Raw genomic sequence first — 23421 nt, 5'->3', positions numbered from 1 at the left:
TACTGAATAAATTCAGTACACAAGTGAACACTATATATGTTTAACTACTCCTCCACCCTACCTTTTGCTAGACAAAACACGTAAATGAACCTTATTGCAAGGCATTGAGCTAAGATGTAACATGGAAAGGAATGAAAAAATAATAAAAACAAAATAATAATACACAAACACATAAATAAATAACAATAATTAATGATAAATCAAGCTATTAAAGGGAAAAAAATGTAACATTTACAAACTTGTATTATACTTTTTGTGTTATGTTTCTCTAGTATGGTTCTACGTGCAAAACAAATGCATTAATGTACCAACTTCTGTTTTATATATAGGGCAATATTCTCAATATGAATCATGTGCAATCTTTCAGGTGTATAATACTGTAACTGTACTGTAATCTTGTAATCTGTAACAATATATGTATTTTGTGAAAAACTGTTCATTTAAACTACAAAATTAAAATGTTGAAGCAATTTACAGATGAGGTTTCAACTTGCAAACTATGATCATTCAGAATTGGACATTTAAATTCAAACATTTATCAATTTACTGTTTGGCCACAGCAGACCAATAATGATTGTTTGTGATGTTCATTACCTCCATGTCTCCAGTGTTGGATGTGTCTCCACGACTGACCCCGTTGTCCCGTGAGCGCGGGGGTTTCCAGGTCCTCTCCTGCGTCGTGCGGTTGAAGTAAAAGTTTCTTCCGCTCGTGTCTTTGTGTGTTTCCCAGTCGCCCAACACATGCAGAGGAGAAGTGGAGGGCACAGGCGGCACAGACGACTGGCAGATCTTCAGCTCCTGCAGGTTGGTGTAAACGGGGGACTCGGGTCGACCCTGTCCGCTTAGAGACACGCTCTGTACACAAAACACAAAGGGAAATTATGTCATCTTTTGTTTCAGGTCTGCATTTATGTAGGAGTGTATATATATGTACAGATTAAGTCAAAATTATTGGCCCTTGTTTTTTTTCTTCTAATATTTCCCAGATTATGTTTAACAGAGCAAGGAATTTTACACAGCATTCCTAAATACATTTTTTTTTTCTGGAGATTGAAAATATCTATTTTTTTTCAGCTAGAATAAATGCAGCTTTCTATTTTAAAAAATCTTTTACAATCATAACCAGGGTGAGAATTACAGGGGGGTTAGGAAAGGATTGACTCCCCTAATTAACGCTTGATCCCCCTGAAAGACATCAAAACAAGATGTATGGGGGGTCAGTCCTCTAATACTGAAAAATATTTTACTCTGATCTGTATAATTAAAATAATAGATAACATAAATATACAACTGACCACCCCTATAATGGTTCAAACCATTGTGAATGCATTATCGCGCCCATGTCTATTCGAGAAACAATTCTGAAATGGGCAGATCTAGAGCCCCGATAGACATCGTGTTTACAAGACTTGGTTTTCTTGTAAATTGGTGTTTGTATGTAGATTTAGCATGAAATGAAGTCAAATTAGACACATAGTTTGTAGTTTAACTTACTGTAACATCTCAAATAGCTAATCAGTGAATACTGTAGGTCAGAATACATTAAATATCCCTCAAAAGGCTGAAACTCAAACAAGCTGAATTAAGAAACTAGATGCAACTAAAAACAAATTCATAAATGACTGAAACATGTACAGTATTGTAGTACATGTTAGTATACAAACTAACTGAAACAGTTGAACCCCGTTTAATCAATGTATAATTCACACAATGGTCATAACAATTTCTTAAGCATTCATTGTGCAAAAAAAAAAAAAAAATACAAATAACAACAACACTGACAAAAAGTCACACAATTGTTTTGGTATGGTCAATGACAAATTTTCAAAAATTCCTCCTGAAGACAACCATTTAAACATTTCCCTTTAAATATTTTCCAGCTCTGTAAAATAAAGCTAATATTTGTTTTTTTCAGCATAGAATGTTTTATAATAAGCATACACACACACATCTGTCAAACCACACAGCCAAATGAAAGAAGAGTAGCTAATAAAACTGATTTATTCTGCCAGGAAACAGAGAGACTCTATAGAGATATCCAAGCTTTACTAAGTGCCGAAAACATCTGTCAATTGTTTTATTGAGGCATTTACTGCCGACAACTGGCTGGACTCTCAAACTGTTCCTTTAAAACAACTTACTAAGAAGAAAAAATGAAGAGAATTCAATAAGAGATAAGAATGGAAATATGCCATCACAAAGCAGAAAATAAACATAAAATGTGTTATTTTTGCGCGGTGTGAGGGTTTCTCCAAAGAAAAAATATTATCAGACATACTGTGAAAATGTTCTTGCTCTGATAAACATAATTTGGGAAATATATATATTTTTTTAATTAAATAAAATTTAAAGGGGGCTAATAATTCTGACTTCAACTGTATATTATTATCATTTTTATACAAAAATAATGAGTATATATATATATTTTTTCTTTCCAATGGTACATTGAGCACTTAATTATAGTAATTTTAAAGTGTAAAACAAAACAAAAGAAGTAATTTTTAAACAGCTCTTCCTAACTATTTATAAATCACTAAATTACATTTAAAACATTTAAATCATTTGCTATAAAGCTTTAAAAATCACAAAGATGAAACTGACAAATATTAATTACAAAATCAGCCTACAGTGCACAAGAGGATGCCATCATTTAAAAGTACATTTCTATTCATACAGAGCATTAATGAATATAATATAGTATAAATTTAGCTTGGTAACAAACGATTTCCCAAATGAACACACTGCAATCACAGTAAAAGTGCGGTATAGCAGAAACATCTGGTAAGTAAAACTTATAGTAGAAAGTCAATTAAAAGTTGCCTGAACGAGTTATTTTAGAAAGTTTCTCTATACTTTACACAGTTACAAACATAACATCCTCGATGCTGAAAGCTATGTTGTTTCAGTGTAACTCATTCTGAGCTTCACCAACGTAAAAACAAACCACACAATACAAGAAAGCCGAGCGACTGAAAGAGGAAGAACAAAAATAGCAGTCAATCTCTCACCTGAGATGAACAGTAACTACAGCAGACTAAACATTAACAGAACCAACACTTCATATACCCCATCTGAAAACACAGATGAGAGCAGTAAACCCGATACAGGATAGTAATTTGCTAATAAATATGCTAAAACTGAGCGATCTGAGAGAGGGTTATTGAACATTGGGTGACACAAAAACTAAGAACCAAACCAACAAAGCGATGACCCATTGCTAACCTTGGAAAAAAGTCTGACAATTCCTGTTTTTTGGAAAGGCCCGTTGGCACAGAGCTGGAATTGGTCAGGGTATTTCGAAGAGAAGGAAAAGCCTGTTGGATAATCCATCCTGTCATGCATGAAAACAGATGGGATTTCCTGTCATACTGAAATAATAAGGTCAATCGTGGTAATAGACTCACAGCGGTTTTCAAAATTTTCCAAAATCCTGTGGGACTGTGTGATGATGGCCAAAACATTCCAAACAAAAGTGCCAACATTATTTTTATTTAATATCCTTTAGTCAGATATTTATTTATTTGAATAACGATCACAAAACTACTCTAAGATACTTGGAGATTTTATCGCTCAACTTTCCAGTAAAAGTACTTTAATAAGCTAATTATTATTTTAAATGTTTCATTACAGCATATCAAAACAGCATGGTAAGAGGAGCTTTGAGCATAAATTGAAATATGGAAACAGGAGGGAAGCACAAGAACAAGTTCATTTTGTATTAAGCACGGTTTAATACAATTTAGGATCCAACTAGATAGATCCATAGACAGATGCAATCAAACTCCGGCATCCCGGATCACGTTTTGGAGTTGTCAAATTCAATTAAGAATAATCGGATTTTGGTTCTATGGTTAATATCAGAAAAAAAATATACACTGGGCCTATTTTGGCTATTTTTGGTGTCAGTGATGACCCAGATCTATCTAACAATCAACTTACAGTGATTAGATGTATAACCCTTCAGGCACGTAGACTGATTTTACTGAATTAGAAACAAAAAGATCCTCCCCACTGCTAAACATTGATAAAAAATGTCATGCCCTGCCTGCAACATGAGAAGCTTAGACTTTCTCTTAAAATAAAACTAAGAAGTTCTGTGTATGGAATCCATTTGTTGAGTATTTTAACAAGAGAGCAGTGATTAAACCCTAGACCCTAGTAGAAACACCTCAAATCATCCCCCTAATATTTTTTCCTTCTTCCCCCTCCTCTTTTCTCTAAATATTTTTTTAGTTCTCTTATTCATAGAGTTGAAGTCAGAATTATTAGCCCCCTGTTAATTTTTCCCCTATTTCTGTTTAACGAAGAGCAGATATTTTCAACACATTTCTAATCATAATAGTTTTAATAACTCATCTCTAATAACTGATTTCATTTATTTTTGCCATGATGACAGTAAATAATATTTGACTATATTTTTCAAGACCTTCTATAAAGTTTAAAGTGACATTTAAAGGCTTAACTAGGTTAATTAGGTTAACTAGACAGGTTAGGGTAATTAGGCAAGTTATTTCATAAAACGATGGTTTGATCTGTACACTATTGAAAAAATATATAGCTTAAAGGGGTTAATAATTTTGACCCTAAACGTTTAAAAAAAAAAAAAAAACTGCTTTTATTCTAGCCGAAATAAAACAAAGACTTTTTTTCAGAAGAAAAAAATATTATCAGACATATTGTGAAAATTCCTTGCTCTGTTAAACATCATTTGGGAAATATCAAATAATAATAATAATTAATAATAATAATTCAAAGGGGAGCTAATAATTCTGACTGCAACTGTATAATGCTAACATGGTGTTACAACTTCTTGTTTAAAAGAAAAGTATACATATATAAAAGTAATAATTTGTATACCTATATAAAAAAATATAACAAAGACAATGTTAAAAGAATAAAGACTTAATGTAAGTATTTGAGATCATAATTCACACTACAACAAGTAAATATTAAATGATAACACATGTTAATTGTTGAATAACTTCAAAATTACATTACAAATGTCTCTTTAAAAATAAATATTGTCATTTTAACACATTTATTTTTTATGAACATTCAAATGAATTCCATCACAAAATTAATTTTTTTTAATTGAAATTAATTACAATTTAATATTATTATTATCGTTATCATAATCATCATCAATATAATATCATATAATGGAAAGTACAATGAAAAAAACAATCCATCACAGAATTGATTAATTTATTTTTATTTAATTTTTCCAAATTAATATTATTATTATCATAATCATCGTCAATATAATATTATATAACTGAAAATACACTGTAAAAAGGTGTTTAGTTGATTCACTTAAAAAAGTGAGAATTGTTTTAAACCATTGCCTTAAAACAACTGAGCAATTGAACTACTGTCTGGACATAATTATAAAAAATACATTAAGCAAACACAACAGTTCCAATTTACTCACTCAAGTCAACTTGTTGCTTTTAAAGCAATGGGTTTAAACTATATTAGAATTAACTGCCTTCATTTTTTAGTTGAATCAAATTAACTTTCAAACTTATAGCTAAATTAACTGAAAATATTAAGTTTACTATAAAATAGTATAATTTAGTATTGATATTTAAAATTAGTTGAAACCTGATTAACGTATTAAAATAAGTTAAAGCAACATACAAATATTTGTTGTCTTGACTTTTTTCAATCACATTTTATAAAGTGAACTTACTTTAACACCTTCCCAATCTAAATATAATATACAGTATAAAACACCTGCAAACTTTACCTTCAGATTCCTGCTGGTGTCTTCAGCCGCAGCTCTTTTTCTATTCAACTCAATAGAGATAGTGAAACTTTCCAGCTCAGGATCTGCATTTAAACCTCAACCCGTGTTTGCATATCTCTCTCTCTGCCTCAACAATATCCACACTGTATTAACAAGTACAGTAAATATTATATTAAGAGAGAGCATCCTACAATTTTACTTGATACAAAAAATGACTCAAGAATAACTCAAACTGAAGTGACCATGAATTCATTCAACTCAGTCTTAACATGCACATACACACAGACCAGAGAAATGTATTCAAATCTACACTCAGCCACATGGAAATGCCAAGCCCACACCCATAAGGAAATGCAGAGCCAGAAGCTGCGAGAGTGTACCAAAACATGACCATAATCAAACGTGTGTATACGAGCTCAGACAGAAGCATCTATGAATGCCGAGCGGTTTCATGTTATGAGAGGTCTGTTGTTGTTCCAGAGATGTTTGCAGATTAGATGCACAGATATGGATGCTAATGAAGTCCTTTGTGGTTACGCTTACTCACACACACACACATACACAGATACACACGTACAGAGGCGTCTGATGGTTTCTGCTCCAAATGTGCTTGCTCACTCAGACATCACAATGGTGCTATAGATGCAGTGGCACCAAAAACTGGATTCTACAAGCTTGACGTAAGAAAATGTTGAAATGTTGATCTGGAGATGATTCATCAGTTTATTCATCTGTTTGTGATCAATGGCAAACACTGCTTTCAGGTTTATGCTGAAGTATGAGAGCTACTCGGGTTATAACTGATATCATACAGTTCTAAAATAAATAAATAAATAATAAATAATGATAATAATAATAATAATAATAATAATAATGTTATAAATATAAAGAAGTTACAAAACTGTAAAAAATATTTTAATTAAATATTTTACATTTAATTTGTCTCTTTGAAAATACACATTAGCAAACATTATATTATATTATATTATATTATATTATATTATATTATATTATATTATATTATACACTCAAAAATAAATGGGTAACACTTTACAATAAGGTTTATTAGTTAATGCATTTACTAACATGAACTAATCATGAACAAAACATTTACAGCATTTATTAATCATAGTTGAACATTTACTAATGCATTATTAACATCCAAGTCTATGCTTGTTGACATTAGATAATGCACCATGAGTTAACATGAATTAACAATGAACAACTGTATTTTCATTAATGTTAACTAACATGAACAAATACCGTGGTAAATAAATTGTTCATTGTTTGTTCATGTTAGTAAATGCATTAATTGACATTAACTAATGAACCTTATTGTAAAATGACCAACAGTCATTTTTTTACAGTGTATTGTAAAGTGTCACTTAATTTACTGTATTAAGTGTCATATAATGTAATATAATATTAATAAAGGGACTAAGCCGAAAAGAAAACGAATGAATGAATGAATAATATAATATAATATAATATAATATAATATAATATAATATAATATAATATAATATAATATAATATAATATAATATAATACTCTAGTAGTCAAACCTTTACAAGCCTTTATTTTATAATATTAATAATTATCATATCATCTATATTGTCTATCAATTAATAATAGGAATTTATTTAAATTATTCATCACAGAATAATTAGAAATTAAAATAGATACTATTAACATGAATTATCTAAAACTAAACATTTAATTATAAACAACTATATTTATTAATAATAATTTTAACTAAACAATGACAAAATATTCATATAAATTCTGTACTGTAATATTAATTTAAACTTTTTAATATATAATTGTTAATATTTTGATAGTCTGATATATCATATGTTTATTAATATTGAGCATGTTAAACTACACATATTTGTATCAATATATACATTTTAAAATGTACGTAAATAAAAGTAATTAAAATTCGTAAATAAGCATGCAAACTCAATGTAAAATAGTTTCAGCTTAAAATGTATATTGACACATGATGTTAACTGCCTTATATTTAAATTAGACACAAGATCCACATCTTTTCTGTTCTTCAGATCGGCCACTAGGGGTCCCCCTTATACCAATAAACCTTCTGCCACAGTTGGATTATATGTAAACATGGCAACCTGCATTCCTTTCCTTCCTAAGCATCTCATTACTTTTGGCTGTGTGCGTGCGTGCGTGTGTGCGTGCGTGCGTGTGTGTGTATTCAAATTCTGGTGAAACTTGAACTTGAACACCAATGCATGAGGACATTGTGGGGACTTAAACTAAGGTGACTTATAAATCATACTGTACATCGTAATGAATTAATTTAGAAAATATCAAAGCGCAGTGTTAGGTTTAGGTTTTGGATAACAGGATAGAATATAAACAGTTTGCACAGTATAAAAAATCATTATGTCTTGTCCCTACATAGATAGCAAACTACAACTCTGTACACATTACAGAACTCCATATGCATTACTGGAGAGCCTTTGGCCTTATCCCTTTGATTAATGCTGACTGCACATTCTTACCCAATTTTGCACTGCTTAAAAAATAAATAAATAACTTAAATGAGCACTAAATATTGATTTAAAATAATTGTATTAGCTCAGTTGCAGATTATGACTGAAGCTTCACAAGCCTAAATACAGCTATATGAACATTGTGCGGTCTGAGGCAATGTCCATTTATATAATTCAGCCATCATTATAGAGCAATGCTGGACTGCAAAATGCCATTACTGACCAATCAAAATGGAGTATTCCAGAGAGGGTCCATTAAGGTTATGCATGCCATGAACAGAGTTACTTAAAGGCCTTGTGTGCTAAGCTGTGACATACAGTACTCTCTAAGATGGTTACATAACAGAGTGTGAATAAGGTACAGCGCAGAGAGAGAAAAACAAAGAAAGACAAGTGAGATTGAAAACTTGAATAAGGTCACGATTCTTTTTTTCTTGAGATGTTTCTATGGATACGCTTGCATGTATGCTTTAGGATATTTTCCACAAAAAATACACTAAAAAGTGTTAACACTTCACAGTTCAGTATAAAATAAAAAAATAAAAAATAATAAATAAATAAAATCCTGCATTTATGCCTGGTGTTTGGCATTCATGCTTTTAATTCTGAACCTAAAACAAAACAAAACAAATGTCTTTTAAGTTGCATAACGTGACATTAATTCAAAACTGATTTACTTTATTAAGCTGTTTGGTCAGAACTGTGTGCATGTATAGTGTGTCCACTGTCATAGTGGAGTGATATAGCCTCAACAAAAATATATATTTTTTAATTTCCTGACGTTAAAATAGGACCCAAATCCCAGTGATTTCAAGGCCCACTGCAACAGTGCGGTTTTCCCTACCCACCGAATTGATTGACAGCCGCCATGTTTGCATAATAACATGTATACACATATCCACAGAACTTTTTTTGCAAATAAACTAGGATTCAAATATTTGTTCCATCTCACCACAACCACATGGTGTCAGTAAACGCTATTATGTGTGTGTACTGCATTTATGTGAAACTCATCATTTCAGAAAGGCTTGAATAAACTCCACCACAAATACATCAAATAAACTTACTTAGTATTTTTGATTATGAACTGTATTTCAGCTTCATCCGAGTCTTTCTCTGTCACCGACTGCTGTTTATCTGACGTAATGCATGATGAGAAGCAGACACACATAGTAACGGTGGGTGTGAAAAAGCAGCTCAATCAAATTTAAAGCCACAGGCTGCAAAAACAGCTACAGTATACTCAGACAGCAAAGTGGGCAGATTCTGGATCTGATGAGTATTTTGAGCTGAAACTTTACAGACACATTCTGGAGACACCAATGGCTTATCTTACATCTTGTAAAAGGGGTAAAATAGGTGCCATTTAAATTCATGAAATTAACTGATCTTGAATCAATCTTTCATCAATATTCGATATACTGGAGAGGTGGGTTCTGTTCACATTTTCCCACATTTACCTGGAATTTAAAACAAACATAAAGACATTTACATTAATATACAAATTAATGGCTATAAATTACTTTTTGTTATTTCACTATTTCTAAACTAAAGTTTGCTCTTCTTTTCTAGAAATACTTAAAACTTTTGTATTAAATGTATATACAGTTGTAGTCAGAATTATTAGCCCCACAATGATTTTTTTTCTTTTTTTAAATATTTCTCACATGATGTTTAAAAGAGCAAGGAAATTTTCACATGTCTGATAATATTTTTTCTTCTGGAGAAAGTCTTATTTGTTTTATTTTGGGCTAGAATAAAATCAGTTTTTATTTTAAAAAAAATAACGTTTTAAGGTAAATATTATTAACCCCTGTAAGCTATATATTTTTTCAATAGTCTACAGAACAAACCATCGTTATACAATAACTTGCCTAATCACCCTAACCTGTCTAGTTAACCTAATTAACCTAGTTAAGCCTTTAAATGTCACTTTAAGCTGTATAGAAGTGTCCTGAAAAATATCTAGACAAATATTATTTACTGTCATCATGACAAAGATAAAATAAATCAGTTATTAGAAATGAGTTATTAAACTATTATGATTAGAAATGTGTTGAAAAAAAATTAAGGGGTTAATAATTTAGGGGGGCTAATAATTCTGACTTCAACTGTATACTCAACTGAATAGAGAATCAAGTTTTGATATGTCAGAGAACAACCCAGACCGCAGTCCTAAAAAACATTTATTATTATTAACATCAAGCACAGAGTAATTTACTTAAAGTAAAACTGAAACATGTGACACTTGGGAAATCACCAAGAAAATTACTCAATCTCTCAAATGTGAGCACAATATGAAAGCTAGCTGCTTTACAAAAGATTTATTGAAATAAATAATAAATAAACACATAAATACACGTCACAGCATGTTTCGGATGAAAAAAAACAACTCTACTTAAATTATAAATAAACTATAAAAAACATTATATGACAAAAAGTCATGAGAACGAATGTTTTTACATTACTTAAACTATATACAGCTAAAAAAATTTATCGAAACCTGATTAACGTAATAAATTAAGTTAAATTAAATTAAGTTAAATGTAATATATATTTTTTTTATTTACTTTTATTTATGTTTAGTCGACAACTAGGAATGAGAGTTTTGGCCTAAAATCTAAATCTCGGTTAATTGAACGTTTTAGCTCAATGTTGATTATTTTATAATTTTTTTGCTAATCGTTTTTGTACAGTAAATACGCATTTTTCTTTGGTACAAGCTGCTCTTGTTACTTTCTCAGTGTTTAAGTTGTCCAGCATCGACACGTTGGCGGAATAACATAACGGAGTGGGGTCATGTGGTAGGGAAAGTACTCGACCTGGAAAAATTCAATCAATTATAGGTTGTGAATGACAACTTCGATTATTTTTCAATGAATCGGCCAGCCCTAATGACAAAAAGTTCATTTGATTCAACAAAAAAATTACGCTAGGAAGATTTTTTTTTACAATGCATGGTTATAAAAATAAAATTGCTTCCTTTTCTCACAAAGAGCGCAGACACTAGCCCTTACACAAAGACAGACTCACTCTTTTCCTCCTGGACTGAGTATGGATGACCAGTGTAACCTACATTTCCATCTGACCGCCTGCAGTCAGGATGCATCCGCTCAGCCACACATTAGCACATCTGTGACATATGCAGAGCCACACAGCCACATCCCCCAGAGCCCCCGAGGGTCTGTCTGTATCTACACTACGAGACCACAGCATCTAATGCAACTGTGTCGAGAAGGACACAACTACACACAAACACACACACGAATCAATAAGTGTGGCTCCAGGAAGCTGATTTAGTAGCAGACAGCAAAGTTTATGGAGAATTTGAGCACCATTTCACAGCTCAGCTACTTCAGCAGTGCTCAAACTCTGATGGAGAGTCAACCAATTAACCTTTAGGTCTTGGGCGCACACAGTCTAATGCGGCGTGATCCCACACATACACAAACAGACCTCCTGTGCTCATCGCTGATGCTGGCTGTTTGTACAGCACTCAATGAGAATATGAGCCATCTGTCAGAGCAGCATAAAGAACATCTGTACACTCTCCTCACTCAAGCACTCTAACAGATGTCGGACAAAATGGGTGTAACTGCAATGTACTGTAGGTAAAGGTAAAAGCTAATTGTAAATAATGGTTTTATTTTTAATCTTCAGCTATATTTTGAAAGAAATATCCATCCATCTACACATCATCAATTCATTAATTCTTCAATTATCTATCATCCAACCAACAATCCCAGACAATCAATCGTCCACCTAACCATTGTCTATCCATCCAATCAACTATTCAATAATCGATTTGTCTCACATCCACCTATTTTATCTATCGTCCACTCATCAACCTGTATAATCCATCTAACATATGTCCATTTCCCTTTCATCCTTCTATCGATAATCCATCCAACCATCCAATCTTCCTTCATCAATCCACCACCTACCAATAATCCATCTTTCATCCATCCACCTATTTTTCATCTTCCCTCATCACTCACCTTCCATCCGCTCATCATTTATCATTCATCCACCCATCAACCTAACTATGATCTATCTAACATTTGTGTATTTCCCTTTCATCCTTGTCACGAACGGGTGTTGAACCCAGGTCTCTGTTTTTGAGGGTGCTTTCACACTTGGTTCATTTGCCTGGACCGTACCCAAGATCGATTGTCTCCCCCTGCCACCTCCTCGGTTGGTTTGTGTTCACACTGTCTTTTTTCCTTCTGAACCCCTGTACGCTGGAAAGACTTCGGCACATCGCGGTCATTCAGCTTTTACTGAAGCTTTTGGTTTTGGACATACAGAAAGCGACTCGCGTCCATCTGCCGCAAAAATGTGACACACACACACACAAACACGAACGAACGTTATGAAAAGGATAGTTTGTTGTACAGTTGGCAGTTCACTTCCGTGATTTGGTACGATTGCATTCACATCAGAAGTGAACCGTACTAGAGTTCGCATGAATCGTACCCCAGACCACCTCTTTTAGGCAGACTCGGGTACGGTTCACGCGTGCGCAACCGAGTTCAGAAGACACGTTCACACTAGCTGAACGTACTGTACTATGACGTCAATCGAACCCGGGTGCGGACCAAAAGTGCTAGTGTGAAAGCACCCTGAGACTGGTGAGCAGAAACACTAAGTCACAGGGGCAGTTGAGGACCCAAACAAAACACTTAAAGTGGGGATCCAGAAAACAAGGATTTATTAAAAAAAATCAACTTAGGGAGCTTTTACATCTGTAGTTCGCTTCATTTGGTCCGGACCAAGGGCAATAAATGATGCATTGTAGCATTTTCCGCCGTCTTTGGGTCGTTTTCACACCACACTGCTGGCTTTGGTCCGAACCAGATGAAAAGAACCAAAATGAAGTCATGTGACAAAATCCACATCACTCATTAGCCAGATGTTGTTGAAGATAGCTTATCGAGCATAGCTTAACTGCTTATCGATTGGTCAGAATTAACATGTGGGAAAAACATAAATGGAACTCCTGCAAATAAACAAACTGGCAGACACAAAATGTCGCTTTTAACTATGGAGCTACGACTGCGCTGACTGATTGTATCCCTGTTCATAGTATACTATATAGTTTGTATACATCACTTTAGACAAACTATACATTTCGAGAATAAAGTGCAGATGCGGCTGGAAAACAATGTTTTAATGCATCGCACGTCACTTCAGGAGCTAGGCGTGAATTAATTTAGCTAAACTGCGACATGGTCATCTTGCGGAAATATTACCAACGATCCATCAGGTAATGTTTTTTCCTCTCTCTCTCTCTCTCTCTCTCTCTCTCTCTGTTAGTAAAGCGCTCAGTGTTGCCAGATGTAGCGGACTAATTCCAGCCCAAAAACCATTTAAAACCTGCCGAAAACCAAAAAGCACTGCCCAACAATCTGGAGACTATTATAACCTGGTAAGAAGCTGAGGTGCGGGGGGTAGGGGGGTATGTAGTGTCCTTGGGAGATCACAACTGTTGTCTTCTCATCCGTCTATTAATCCAAACATAAACTTGTACATCCATCTATCCATCCACATATCAATCATCCATCCGCCTTCCATATATTAATCTATAATACATCCATCCAGTCTTTACAACATCCACCTATTATTATTATTCATCTATCATATCCATTCGTCTTCCATCAACCCATCGTTTATTATTCATCCTACTTATGATCCATCTATCATGACTCTTCCCCTGTCATTCTTCTATCAATAACCTATCCAATCATTTATTCATCCACATATAAATTAATTATTCATCTAAATCAATTCATCCACCTATTATTATTAATCTATCATATATTCATTTACATACCATCCACCCATCATCTACCATTTATTCACCCATTAACCTATTTATGATCCATCTAACATGTGCATTCAACCTTCCATCCATAACCCATCCACATATCGATCATCCATTTATCTTCCCTACATTAAATTATTATTTATCAATCAATCTATCTAATATCCACCTATTATTATTCATCTATCATCCACCCAGTCATCTTTCATCAACCCATCATTTATCATTCATCCAGCCATCAATCTATCTATGATCCATCTATCATGACTATTTCCCTTTCATTCATTCATCAATAACCCATCCAACAAATCATTCATTCCTCCACTCAATCATCCATCCACATATCAATCATTCATCTATCCATCATCCATCTATTATTATTCATCTATCATCTTTTTATTCACATACAATCCACCCATCATCTACCATTTATTGACATATGTATATTCATCCTTCTATCAATAACCCATCCAACAAATCATTCAGTTATCCATCCACATATCAATCATCCATCTATCTTCCGTTCATTAATCTAGAATCCATCCAATCATTGAATCACAAATCCACCTATCAAACATAATTACATCCATCGTCCATCCATCATGTATTCCTCCTTCCATTAATCAATCAGTTATAATCCATCCAATATCAATCTACCTAATATGCATCCATCCAATAACAAATGAAGATATTTTGATGAATGCTTCAGTGTTTTTCTTTTTGCTGCCCAAAATTACGGTCAGTAGGACACAACGTTGTTTTGAATCCCACAGATTTTCAGAGAAGAAAGCAAGTCAGATGCATTCACATGAGGAAGTTCATATTTGAGTGAACTATCCTCATAAGACCACATTGCAAATTAGCTAATTATGAAAATGAGTAGATATGCCTCAATCACAATCAATGAATGTGGCAGTGAATAAATGTTTGTGTCTGTGTGTGTGTAAGTGTGTGCGCGTGTGTCTAAAAAAACCTGCAGGCGGTGTGCTTTGATGGCAGTCCCAAATCCACTACGGCAGACGGTGCGTCCCGCAACCATACAGATCCCTGTGTTCTCATTGGTTCCCCTCATCTCCCCAAAACCCACTATTAATTATTCAGAAATGTTAGTGAGGACTCCTAGTGTGCAACACTCTGTTCTCTGAGCTCAAAACACTGCATGCGAGTGAACGCATGGCCTTTATCTTTAACTTAGTGCAAAACTTAAACTACTCCATTGCTAATAAAGTTTTTGGAAGTCAAACTTTCTTATTTCATCATTGCACACCATTATAATCGATATAGTATATGACTGAATAGACAAAATTTGCAACAAATGTTGAGCATATAACTATAAACAATTCTTTGAAAAGTCATCTAAATTGGTTCAAACCATGAATTAATATGTGGTGAATATGTTCCTGGACAGAAGGGCTGAATGGATGATTCTTTCCTTATCTCTTTCTTCCCTTCCCCCTTTTCCTGGTCTTTCTCTTTTTGTGTTTCCTCTGTGCTGACAGATGCAATGGCTTAAAAAAATTGCTCTACTGAAACACTTAATTGAACTGACACGCTCCATAACACAAGTGTAACTTTTCTGTTTGTAGTTTTTGTCGACTTAACATTTCCTATGAATTACATTTTCTACAGTAAAGCAGACTGAAGGAAAGGGCAGATTGGGGAAAATGACTAATCTGACCAGTAAAATCCCTTGCTTGACCATCACAAATAAACTTTAAAAAGGTTAAATAGTAACTGCTCCTTTAAAATAGCACATACATTCAGTAACGTAATAATTTTCCAAAAAAATAAGCAAATAATTGTGACTTTCTGCTACACTGAATGGTACATGGAGCATCACGACCAAGTAAACAAGCATAGCAAACAATATCAGCCACTTTTAAAGTGATAGTTTACCCAAAATGGAATATTTACGCACCCTCAAGTGGTTAAAAAATGTAATGGGTTCCTTTCTTTTAAGTAATTGTTTTTCTATAGAAGTCAATTGTTACAGGTTTCCAGAGCTATTCAAAATATCTTCTTTTGTGTTTAACAGAAGAAAAATAAAAACCGTAAAGGGTGAGTAAATGATGACAAAATGTTTATTTTTGGGTGAACTATCCCTTTAGGTATCGCCAATGTGCTTCTGTATGTAATTTATAGTGTGGCAATATTAAAGTCTAGCCTGACTATAATACACTATACTACAACTCCTTTAATTTATGATTAGCAATAATTCCAACACTGATGACCTGATAGCGTTCGAGGAGCATGCTGGTCAGTGCATTCAGACAACATTATACTTTATATATTACAGGATCTGTCGATCAATAATTGAGGCTAAGCTGTATTAGCACCACACAGCACAATATATCATTCATGCAATACGTGAATACACTCCTGCCTGTCCAGACACCCCTGGGGAGGCTAAGCTTCCTGACTAATGAGAAAATCCCTCGGTAATTCCTGTTGAGGTATTGCTTCTTGCTAATTACATGGACTGTGGGTTACAAGGCTGGACTGTTGAAAGTATGGTAGTGGTGTGGGCAGGTTGAGCAAAATACAGTAGTTAAGAGAGTTTATATCACAGTAGCAAAAAAGGTAATGGTATGGTAACAGTTTGATGTTAGTTTCAGTCAAACCAGTCAATCCAGACTAAAACATATGTAGCATACCACTACTACCCACAACAAAAACATCACTAGAACACTGCATCTTACTATATATATACTGTACCAAATCACTGTTTAACCAGTGTGGCATCATTGAAAGATTGCACTAATAGACCTGGTTTGAGGCCAGCACTTGCTCAACCAAACACAAGCTCTTTTCACCACAACACAATATCCAATGTGATTTTAAACGTGTTTTAAAAAAGATACAGCAGGAATTTTTTTCTATTAATAATCATATAGTGATTTATTTTTGTTGTCGTTTTGTTTTGAATCCAAGATTCTCTGCTCAGCTTTTAATTTATTTTTTGTTTCCTACACTTGCAGTGAGAAACGTCCCTGAAAGCCTTTTATTTGCTACATCCAGACTTGAAGACTGCAATAGTATTTTGGCTAGCTTACCAAAGGGCTTTATCAAACACTTGCAAAAAGTTCAGAATGCAGCAAGTAGAGTGCTGACTCACATTAGACTCAGGAAATCACTTAAACCCTTTGGCTCACTCGCTGCCACAACTGATTGCAAGATCCTCTTTTTTTTAAATGTCTTCACGGTGCACCAACATACCTCAGCAGTAAGGTTACAAAAGACTCATAACTAAAAAAAAATTGCAGCAGCTGTTTATTGAGTAGTGTTAATACAGCAGTGCACAAAGTGCAAAACAAAAAGTTTCTAACACGGTCACAATGGATGCGAAATTAAGAAAAACATGCTTAAAATAGCTGTTTACAGACAAAAGCCTTTTATCACAAACTCAAAAAAGTCTTTGTTATATGCAAGTCATAATAACTGTAATTTCAAAATACAACACATGGCTTATTGAGAGTTTTTCACCTTGGACTTGGCAGTGTGTTTCTTTATCAATGCCTAAATTGATTTGCAGGGGTCAGATGGTACTGAGGTGACATGGCAAGTTGTAGTTTTGAGAAAATTGCCAGTTTACAAGTTGTAATTATGAGTTCTATGAGGGCGTGAACTCTTTTTACAAGATAGAATCTTGTAATTATGGTAATTACAACATGGCGTGAAAGCACCTTTGTGTAGCAGCAACAGCTCTACTAAAAGTGCAACTCTTTATTGGTTGGTCAGTTTGCTTCATATTGCAATGAACACCCCGTTATAAAAAATACAATTTCACTAACAGCATGCAAATGTTCATGATGTTCAACCATTCATTAAACAAAACAATTAATCAATTCTACCATATTTGCGCACATTTCTGTTTTGATTAGCTATCTAAAACATGGCATAAAATTGACATATTCATTCTGATTACTTACAAAATGTAGTCTGCTACTGATTACAAATTACAGGATGAAATTTGTAGTAAATGTATATAAATAATATAATTAGTTCTGTTCCCTTTCTTTAAATCATTTTGAAACAGGTTTGACTTAGAAAGAACTGTTGCCAATACGCTTTTTTTCTGCCTGTCAGCGTTTGAACATTCATCAGCAAGAAATAAACTTGTGATCTCAAGAATAGGCCTACAGTTTTTTTGGTATTAGTATTGCTATTTGCTATAGTCTATTATAGTATAGTTGTTGTTATAGTCCGATCTCAGCTAAATCATTTTATATTGACACGGTTTTTAGAATTACATCTTTTTTCAGAAAAATAATGAGAAAAAATAATTTCAATATTCCAATTCATCATATAAACAATTTGTTCATGAAATCCATAAAAAGTATCTTTTGTCTGATTACGAGCATTTTAAAATGTGATACTTAACTACTTTTTTGTAAACAAGTAATCAACACTGACTGAATACAAATACATATACAATTTTATTTTCAACTTCTCTCTCAAACAATCAGCCTGGCTATAAGTGATTCCCTACAAACATAATTGACTAATAAAATGTACTGCTAAAGTTTGTATTTGTTAAAGCATTCTGAAGTAGTATGTACTACAGTATGTACAACACGAATGCCACTTAAAACAAGCTGCAATCTAAAATTTAAATTAGTTTTCATCATGCTTCATTCCTTAATACTGACTGGTCAAACCCCTGTATCATGTGCTTAACTGTGTAAAGTGCATCACTGCATGATGCCATTAGCAACCACCCTTTAGCTTATAAGCTATGTAATACTGTCACAACTTTTCCATATACTACAAATTTAGCAAAAAAAAGTGATTTGCTATGTTTAAAAAAATACCAGTGATTATGTCAGATGAGTCTTGTATCAACTAAGAATTTGCCACTGATTTTCTGTCTGCGACAACTTGTGCAGATGGATGACTTAAATCCATGAACAATGTTATTGAGTGGTCACCATTTTATAAAAGTAATAAGGTATTTATGGATGTATTTACAATTTATAACAGCCTCTTCAAGGGTTAAACAGTATGTCATATATTATTACCTAATAACTGTGAAGCACTTAAGAGACAGTTTCCCTTAGAGACACAGTCTACAAAGGTCAATATTTCAGTTCATCATGAATAACAGGAAATATTAAGCAATACTACAAATGTCTTGATTGTATCATTTGGCATTAAGGAAATGCCTTCTAGACAGACATTTTCCTCTTCCTCTTTGTCTTTTATATAATCACAGTCTGATAACCCAGACGGAGAAGTATTTTTAATAATCTTATAAAGCAGAATTAAATTAGAGCAGGTCAAACATCAGTCAAACGAACTGACACACACACACACACACACACACACACACACACACACACACACACACACACACACACACACACACATATATTAAATGTGATCATGCTTGTTGTTAGTCTTTTCCAAAATCTAATAATAAATCCCAACGGTGGGTTCTAGACTCACATTAAGCACATGGCTTGTTAACAAAGGTGCCAAGATTTTGTGGCGCACTTGCTGTGCTAGATCACCATGACTGATTAACTAAAGTGTTGTTCCATCACCCTTGTATACATAAGCACAGCAGGGCTAACGAAACGTCTTAGACGCTCGTCGAACGTCTGCCACGAGGACTAAAGGAGATGACGGCTCTTGGTACAGAGAGCACAATGGCTATTCAGGCAAAGCTGCCCTCTGAACAACTCACAATGACTCAACAAAGAGGAACAGAAAGATGAATAGACAGAGCAAGGCGATTCGGGAGAGACACGGACACAGCCAGAAAGCATTTTCAAAAGTGCCACTTTCTTGACACAGACCTATGACTTCTAAAACCTCCTGAGATTAGAGCTCCATCAGTCGACCATCTAATTTTCAGAAACAAACTGTATTTGTTTGTTTGTTTATGTGTTTGTATTAATATGGCCAATCTGTGTTGTGTGAAATACAAGATGAAAATACTAGATTATTAAGTAGAGGTGGGAGGATTTACAAAAGTATCTATGAAAAAAAGTTTTCTTTTTGGGCAATCTCTGTATAATGCACATTAAACACCCATGCAGCTGCTTTTGTTTACATCACACACCAAAGAAATGGTACTTTTTATGCTTTTCTATTGTATAAGCACCACCTGCAGGTGAACTAGAGAGCAAATTAGCATTTTTATTTAGTCTTTCTACTGTTTTATTTTTGTGCAAGTTATGCAAGTGTTTATGTAGCACAAAATCACAAAACTAAAATCACTATGTTTTTATTTTACATTCTGAAATTCTATTAAATAAATATAAAGCATCTGTTTTGTGAGAAGTGCTTCTCATATTATATGTAAACGATCTGTGCAGCTTTACTTTGACTGAGATTTCCTTACTGTTTGGTACCCTTTTGGCAGTGGAAACCCAAGCTTGATAAAGGTGGCCCGTACCGACACGTACTGTACCGTACCGTACTTGTACCACTCAGTGGAAAAGGGCCATTAGGAATACTGAATTCTGCGTTAAGCATGAACACAGCATTAGGTAGGATTGTACAACAAATCCAACCTTCTTGTAAACAACAAAACTTTCCCCAAGTTATTCAATGTAATGCATTGTGTTCATCTATTCATATTTAAATTTCTTGTTTCTGTTGTAAAAAAAACTATATATAAATAAATGAAAAAAAAAAAATAATGGCATCAGCACAGGCCAGTTTATTTGTATAAAAACAGCTATCAGAAATAAGATCTGTGCGTCACTACTCTATAAGCAGTCGAAAAATGTCAGTCTTTGCATTGGAAACATCCAGAAAGCTTTCTTGCCGGCAGAACTGAACAGTGTGTTTGAAGGATAGTGGGACGGGAATTCCAATTATGCAAAACTATAGGAGAAAGACATTCCCAACGCTCAATGCGCCAATATCAGGCCACGTGCTAGCTGCGTAAAACACCCATGCTTGGCCTGAACATGACCTTTAGCTGCAGAAATAGACGCAAAACAATGTGTCTTTTTCACGATGACCACAAAGCCACAGCACTGGCAGAACAAAGCTGAAGTTTGAGCATGCAGTATGAATGACAAGTTAATCAGCAAAATGACATCAACAGCCACAGTGACGCAACCTGTACTTGCCTCTCTGCTGCTCTCTGTGCAGAAAACAACTGACTTCATCCTGCTCTCCTACACACGGTTCATCCCTCGTAGGTCAAGTTATGTGTGGGATTTCACCACAAAAGTACAGGGTTTTCCAGTCATGGAAGAGATAGATTGCACAACAGACAATTCCTTGTATTGTGTAATGCTGATTTGGAGCACATTTCAGACAAATTGATTATCATTATCATTGAATAAAAAACAGTCTAATCTTTTTGCAAAAACTGATGAATTATTCTTTGATAAAATGATAAAGAAGTCATTTGTAACATTATAAGTCTCTTTTCCAACGAAATGCATCCTTGCTTAATAAAGTATCTTCTATTAAAAGTATTTTCTATCAAAAAAATTTAAAACATTTTAGTTTCTGAAACATCAAAAAGTAATTTAATCTCTTTAATTAGCAAAAGTGATTTGAAAACATTACAACACTATTTAAGGATCACAGTGCAGCCCCAAAATACTAAATATTAGTAATATTATTAGTAATATTATTATTAAGGTGTAACTTTAAATCTTTATACTATTCTTCAAACTGCTAGTTTTTACCCATTTGTCAGAAAAAATATTTAAATTACTTGAATTTTATCATTAACATGTATTCTATATACTTCTGTAATTCAAAATAAGTTTTATTTCATTTTTATACATATGCATCAGCTGAATAATAATAGAATTAGTTATTTTGCTCAATTATATTTAGATTTTTTTCTTTAAAACACTACTTTGTTGTTAATTGAAACAACAAATTAGACATTTTACTTCGCATTTAATATGCTTCCAATAAAATCACTTTATACATCAGCAAAACATTCACGTGTTTGACCCATATATTACAGGGCTGCACGATTAATCGAAGAAAGATCACGATCTCGACTCGACCCCCCCACACAATCTTAACCCAACATCTCTACGAATCAGCCAATTATATTTTCAAGTTCGGGAGAAGCATAAAGGAGGTCGCACAAGTCTTCACATTGTTTTATAAACATTGCTCAGCAACATGGACACCTCCAAATCACATACTGTATTTATAAGGTATAATTCAGCCAAAAATGTAATTTCTGTCTTAATGTAATGATGTATTAGCGCCTACGATATCTGAACACAAGCTGATGCACTGTTTGTTTACTACCGAGAGGACGCGCATGCATGAAGGAATGATGCCTACTTTACTTATAGCGAACACAAAGTGTTGTGCATGAAAATAAATGTTTACTGCGCCAGTATAAATACTCTAGCCTATATAATGTTGAATATAATGCCAGAGAGAATCTGATAATGACAAATATCTCATCTTACCAGAAAAAAAATGGTCTAATAATGTTGTCAATAGCCCCTTTCACACAGTGATACCGGTAAATATCCGGAAAATTTCCGGAACGACTTTACCGGTAAACTCAAAAAAGCGCTGTTCACACAGGCGAGGACGTTACGGAAATTTTCCGGAAAAGAGCATTCACACATCCATTCCAAAATACCGGTAAATTCTGACATCATTCACCACAAATGAGCTTTAAACGGCTGCGCTTGTATTTGTAAACATTTGACTAAATTACAAACTCTGTGGATGATCAATATTGTAAACAACTTTCACTGGATCATATTCGCATGTCGAGATGTTCAAAATATGTGCGTGTGCTGACGCTCACAGGCTGTTTCATGGGCACACGCAAAGCTTGAAGGTAAACAAACAACGGCTTATCATAAGCATCTTATCGATGATTATTTGCACAGTTGGCATTAAGAAGAACATATAAACGTGATCTGACTAACTTCTAGCAGCTAAATGTGTCTGGAAAAATATTCAAAGGCTTTTATTCTCACAAACCGCGCGGACGTAAATGCGTCTGACTGTTGTGATTGGCTAAAGCAGACGTCTCACGTCAGCACGTTCTAGACGTGCACGAGCTTATTTCGGAAATCTTCCTTCTGCGTTCACACAGCGCAGCATTCCGGCAAATTGCCGGTAATGTTACAACTTCTCTTTCCGGAAAATAGCCAGAACGAATTTACCGGTATTTTCAAAAAGGACCTGTTCACACATACAACCTTTCCGGAAAATTGCCGGTAATTTTCCGGAAAGGTCTGTATGTGTGAAAGGGGCTAATGGCAAATGGCAAGCCTAACGTATTTCTCAAACATAATAATTTAACTTTAGATTTATGAATAGTTGTACTCTGATGTCATCACTTTATTGGCATTAATAGACACAACAAATTT

The 23421-nt window shown here is 33.9% G+C and overlaps 1 protein-coding gene across 42 annotated transcripts in view; it reads right to left on the bottom strand.

Moving 5' to 3' along the window:
- arhgap12b (Rho GTPase activating protein 12b) overlaps positions 1-23421 on the bottom strand; it is a 106648-nt gene that overhangs the window by 33572 nt on the left and 49655 nt on the right. For 32 of the 42 annotated variants that reach the window (NM_200874.1, XM_087274827.1, XM_087274782.1 and 29 more), the window contains 1 exon segment: positions 595-855. In NM_200874.1, the coding sequence (NP_957168.1) occupies positions 595-855 (261 nt within the window). 42 annotated transcript variants of the gene reach the window in all.

This window comes from Danio rerio, chromosome 12 (assembly GCF_052040795.2).
Source record: "Danio rerio strain M-AB ecotype USA chromosome 12, GRCz13ab, whole genome shotgun sequence".
Taxonomy (NCBI): Eukaryota; Metazoa; Chordata; class Actinopteri; order Cypriniformes; family Danionidae; genus Danio; species Danio rerio.
The sequence above is the reverse complement of the archived record's forward strand: the minus strand, read 5'-3'. Positions and strand labels throughout refer to the sequence as shown.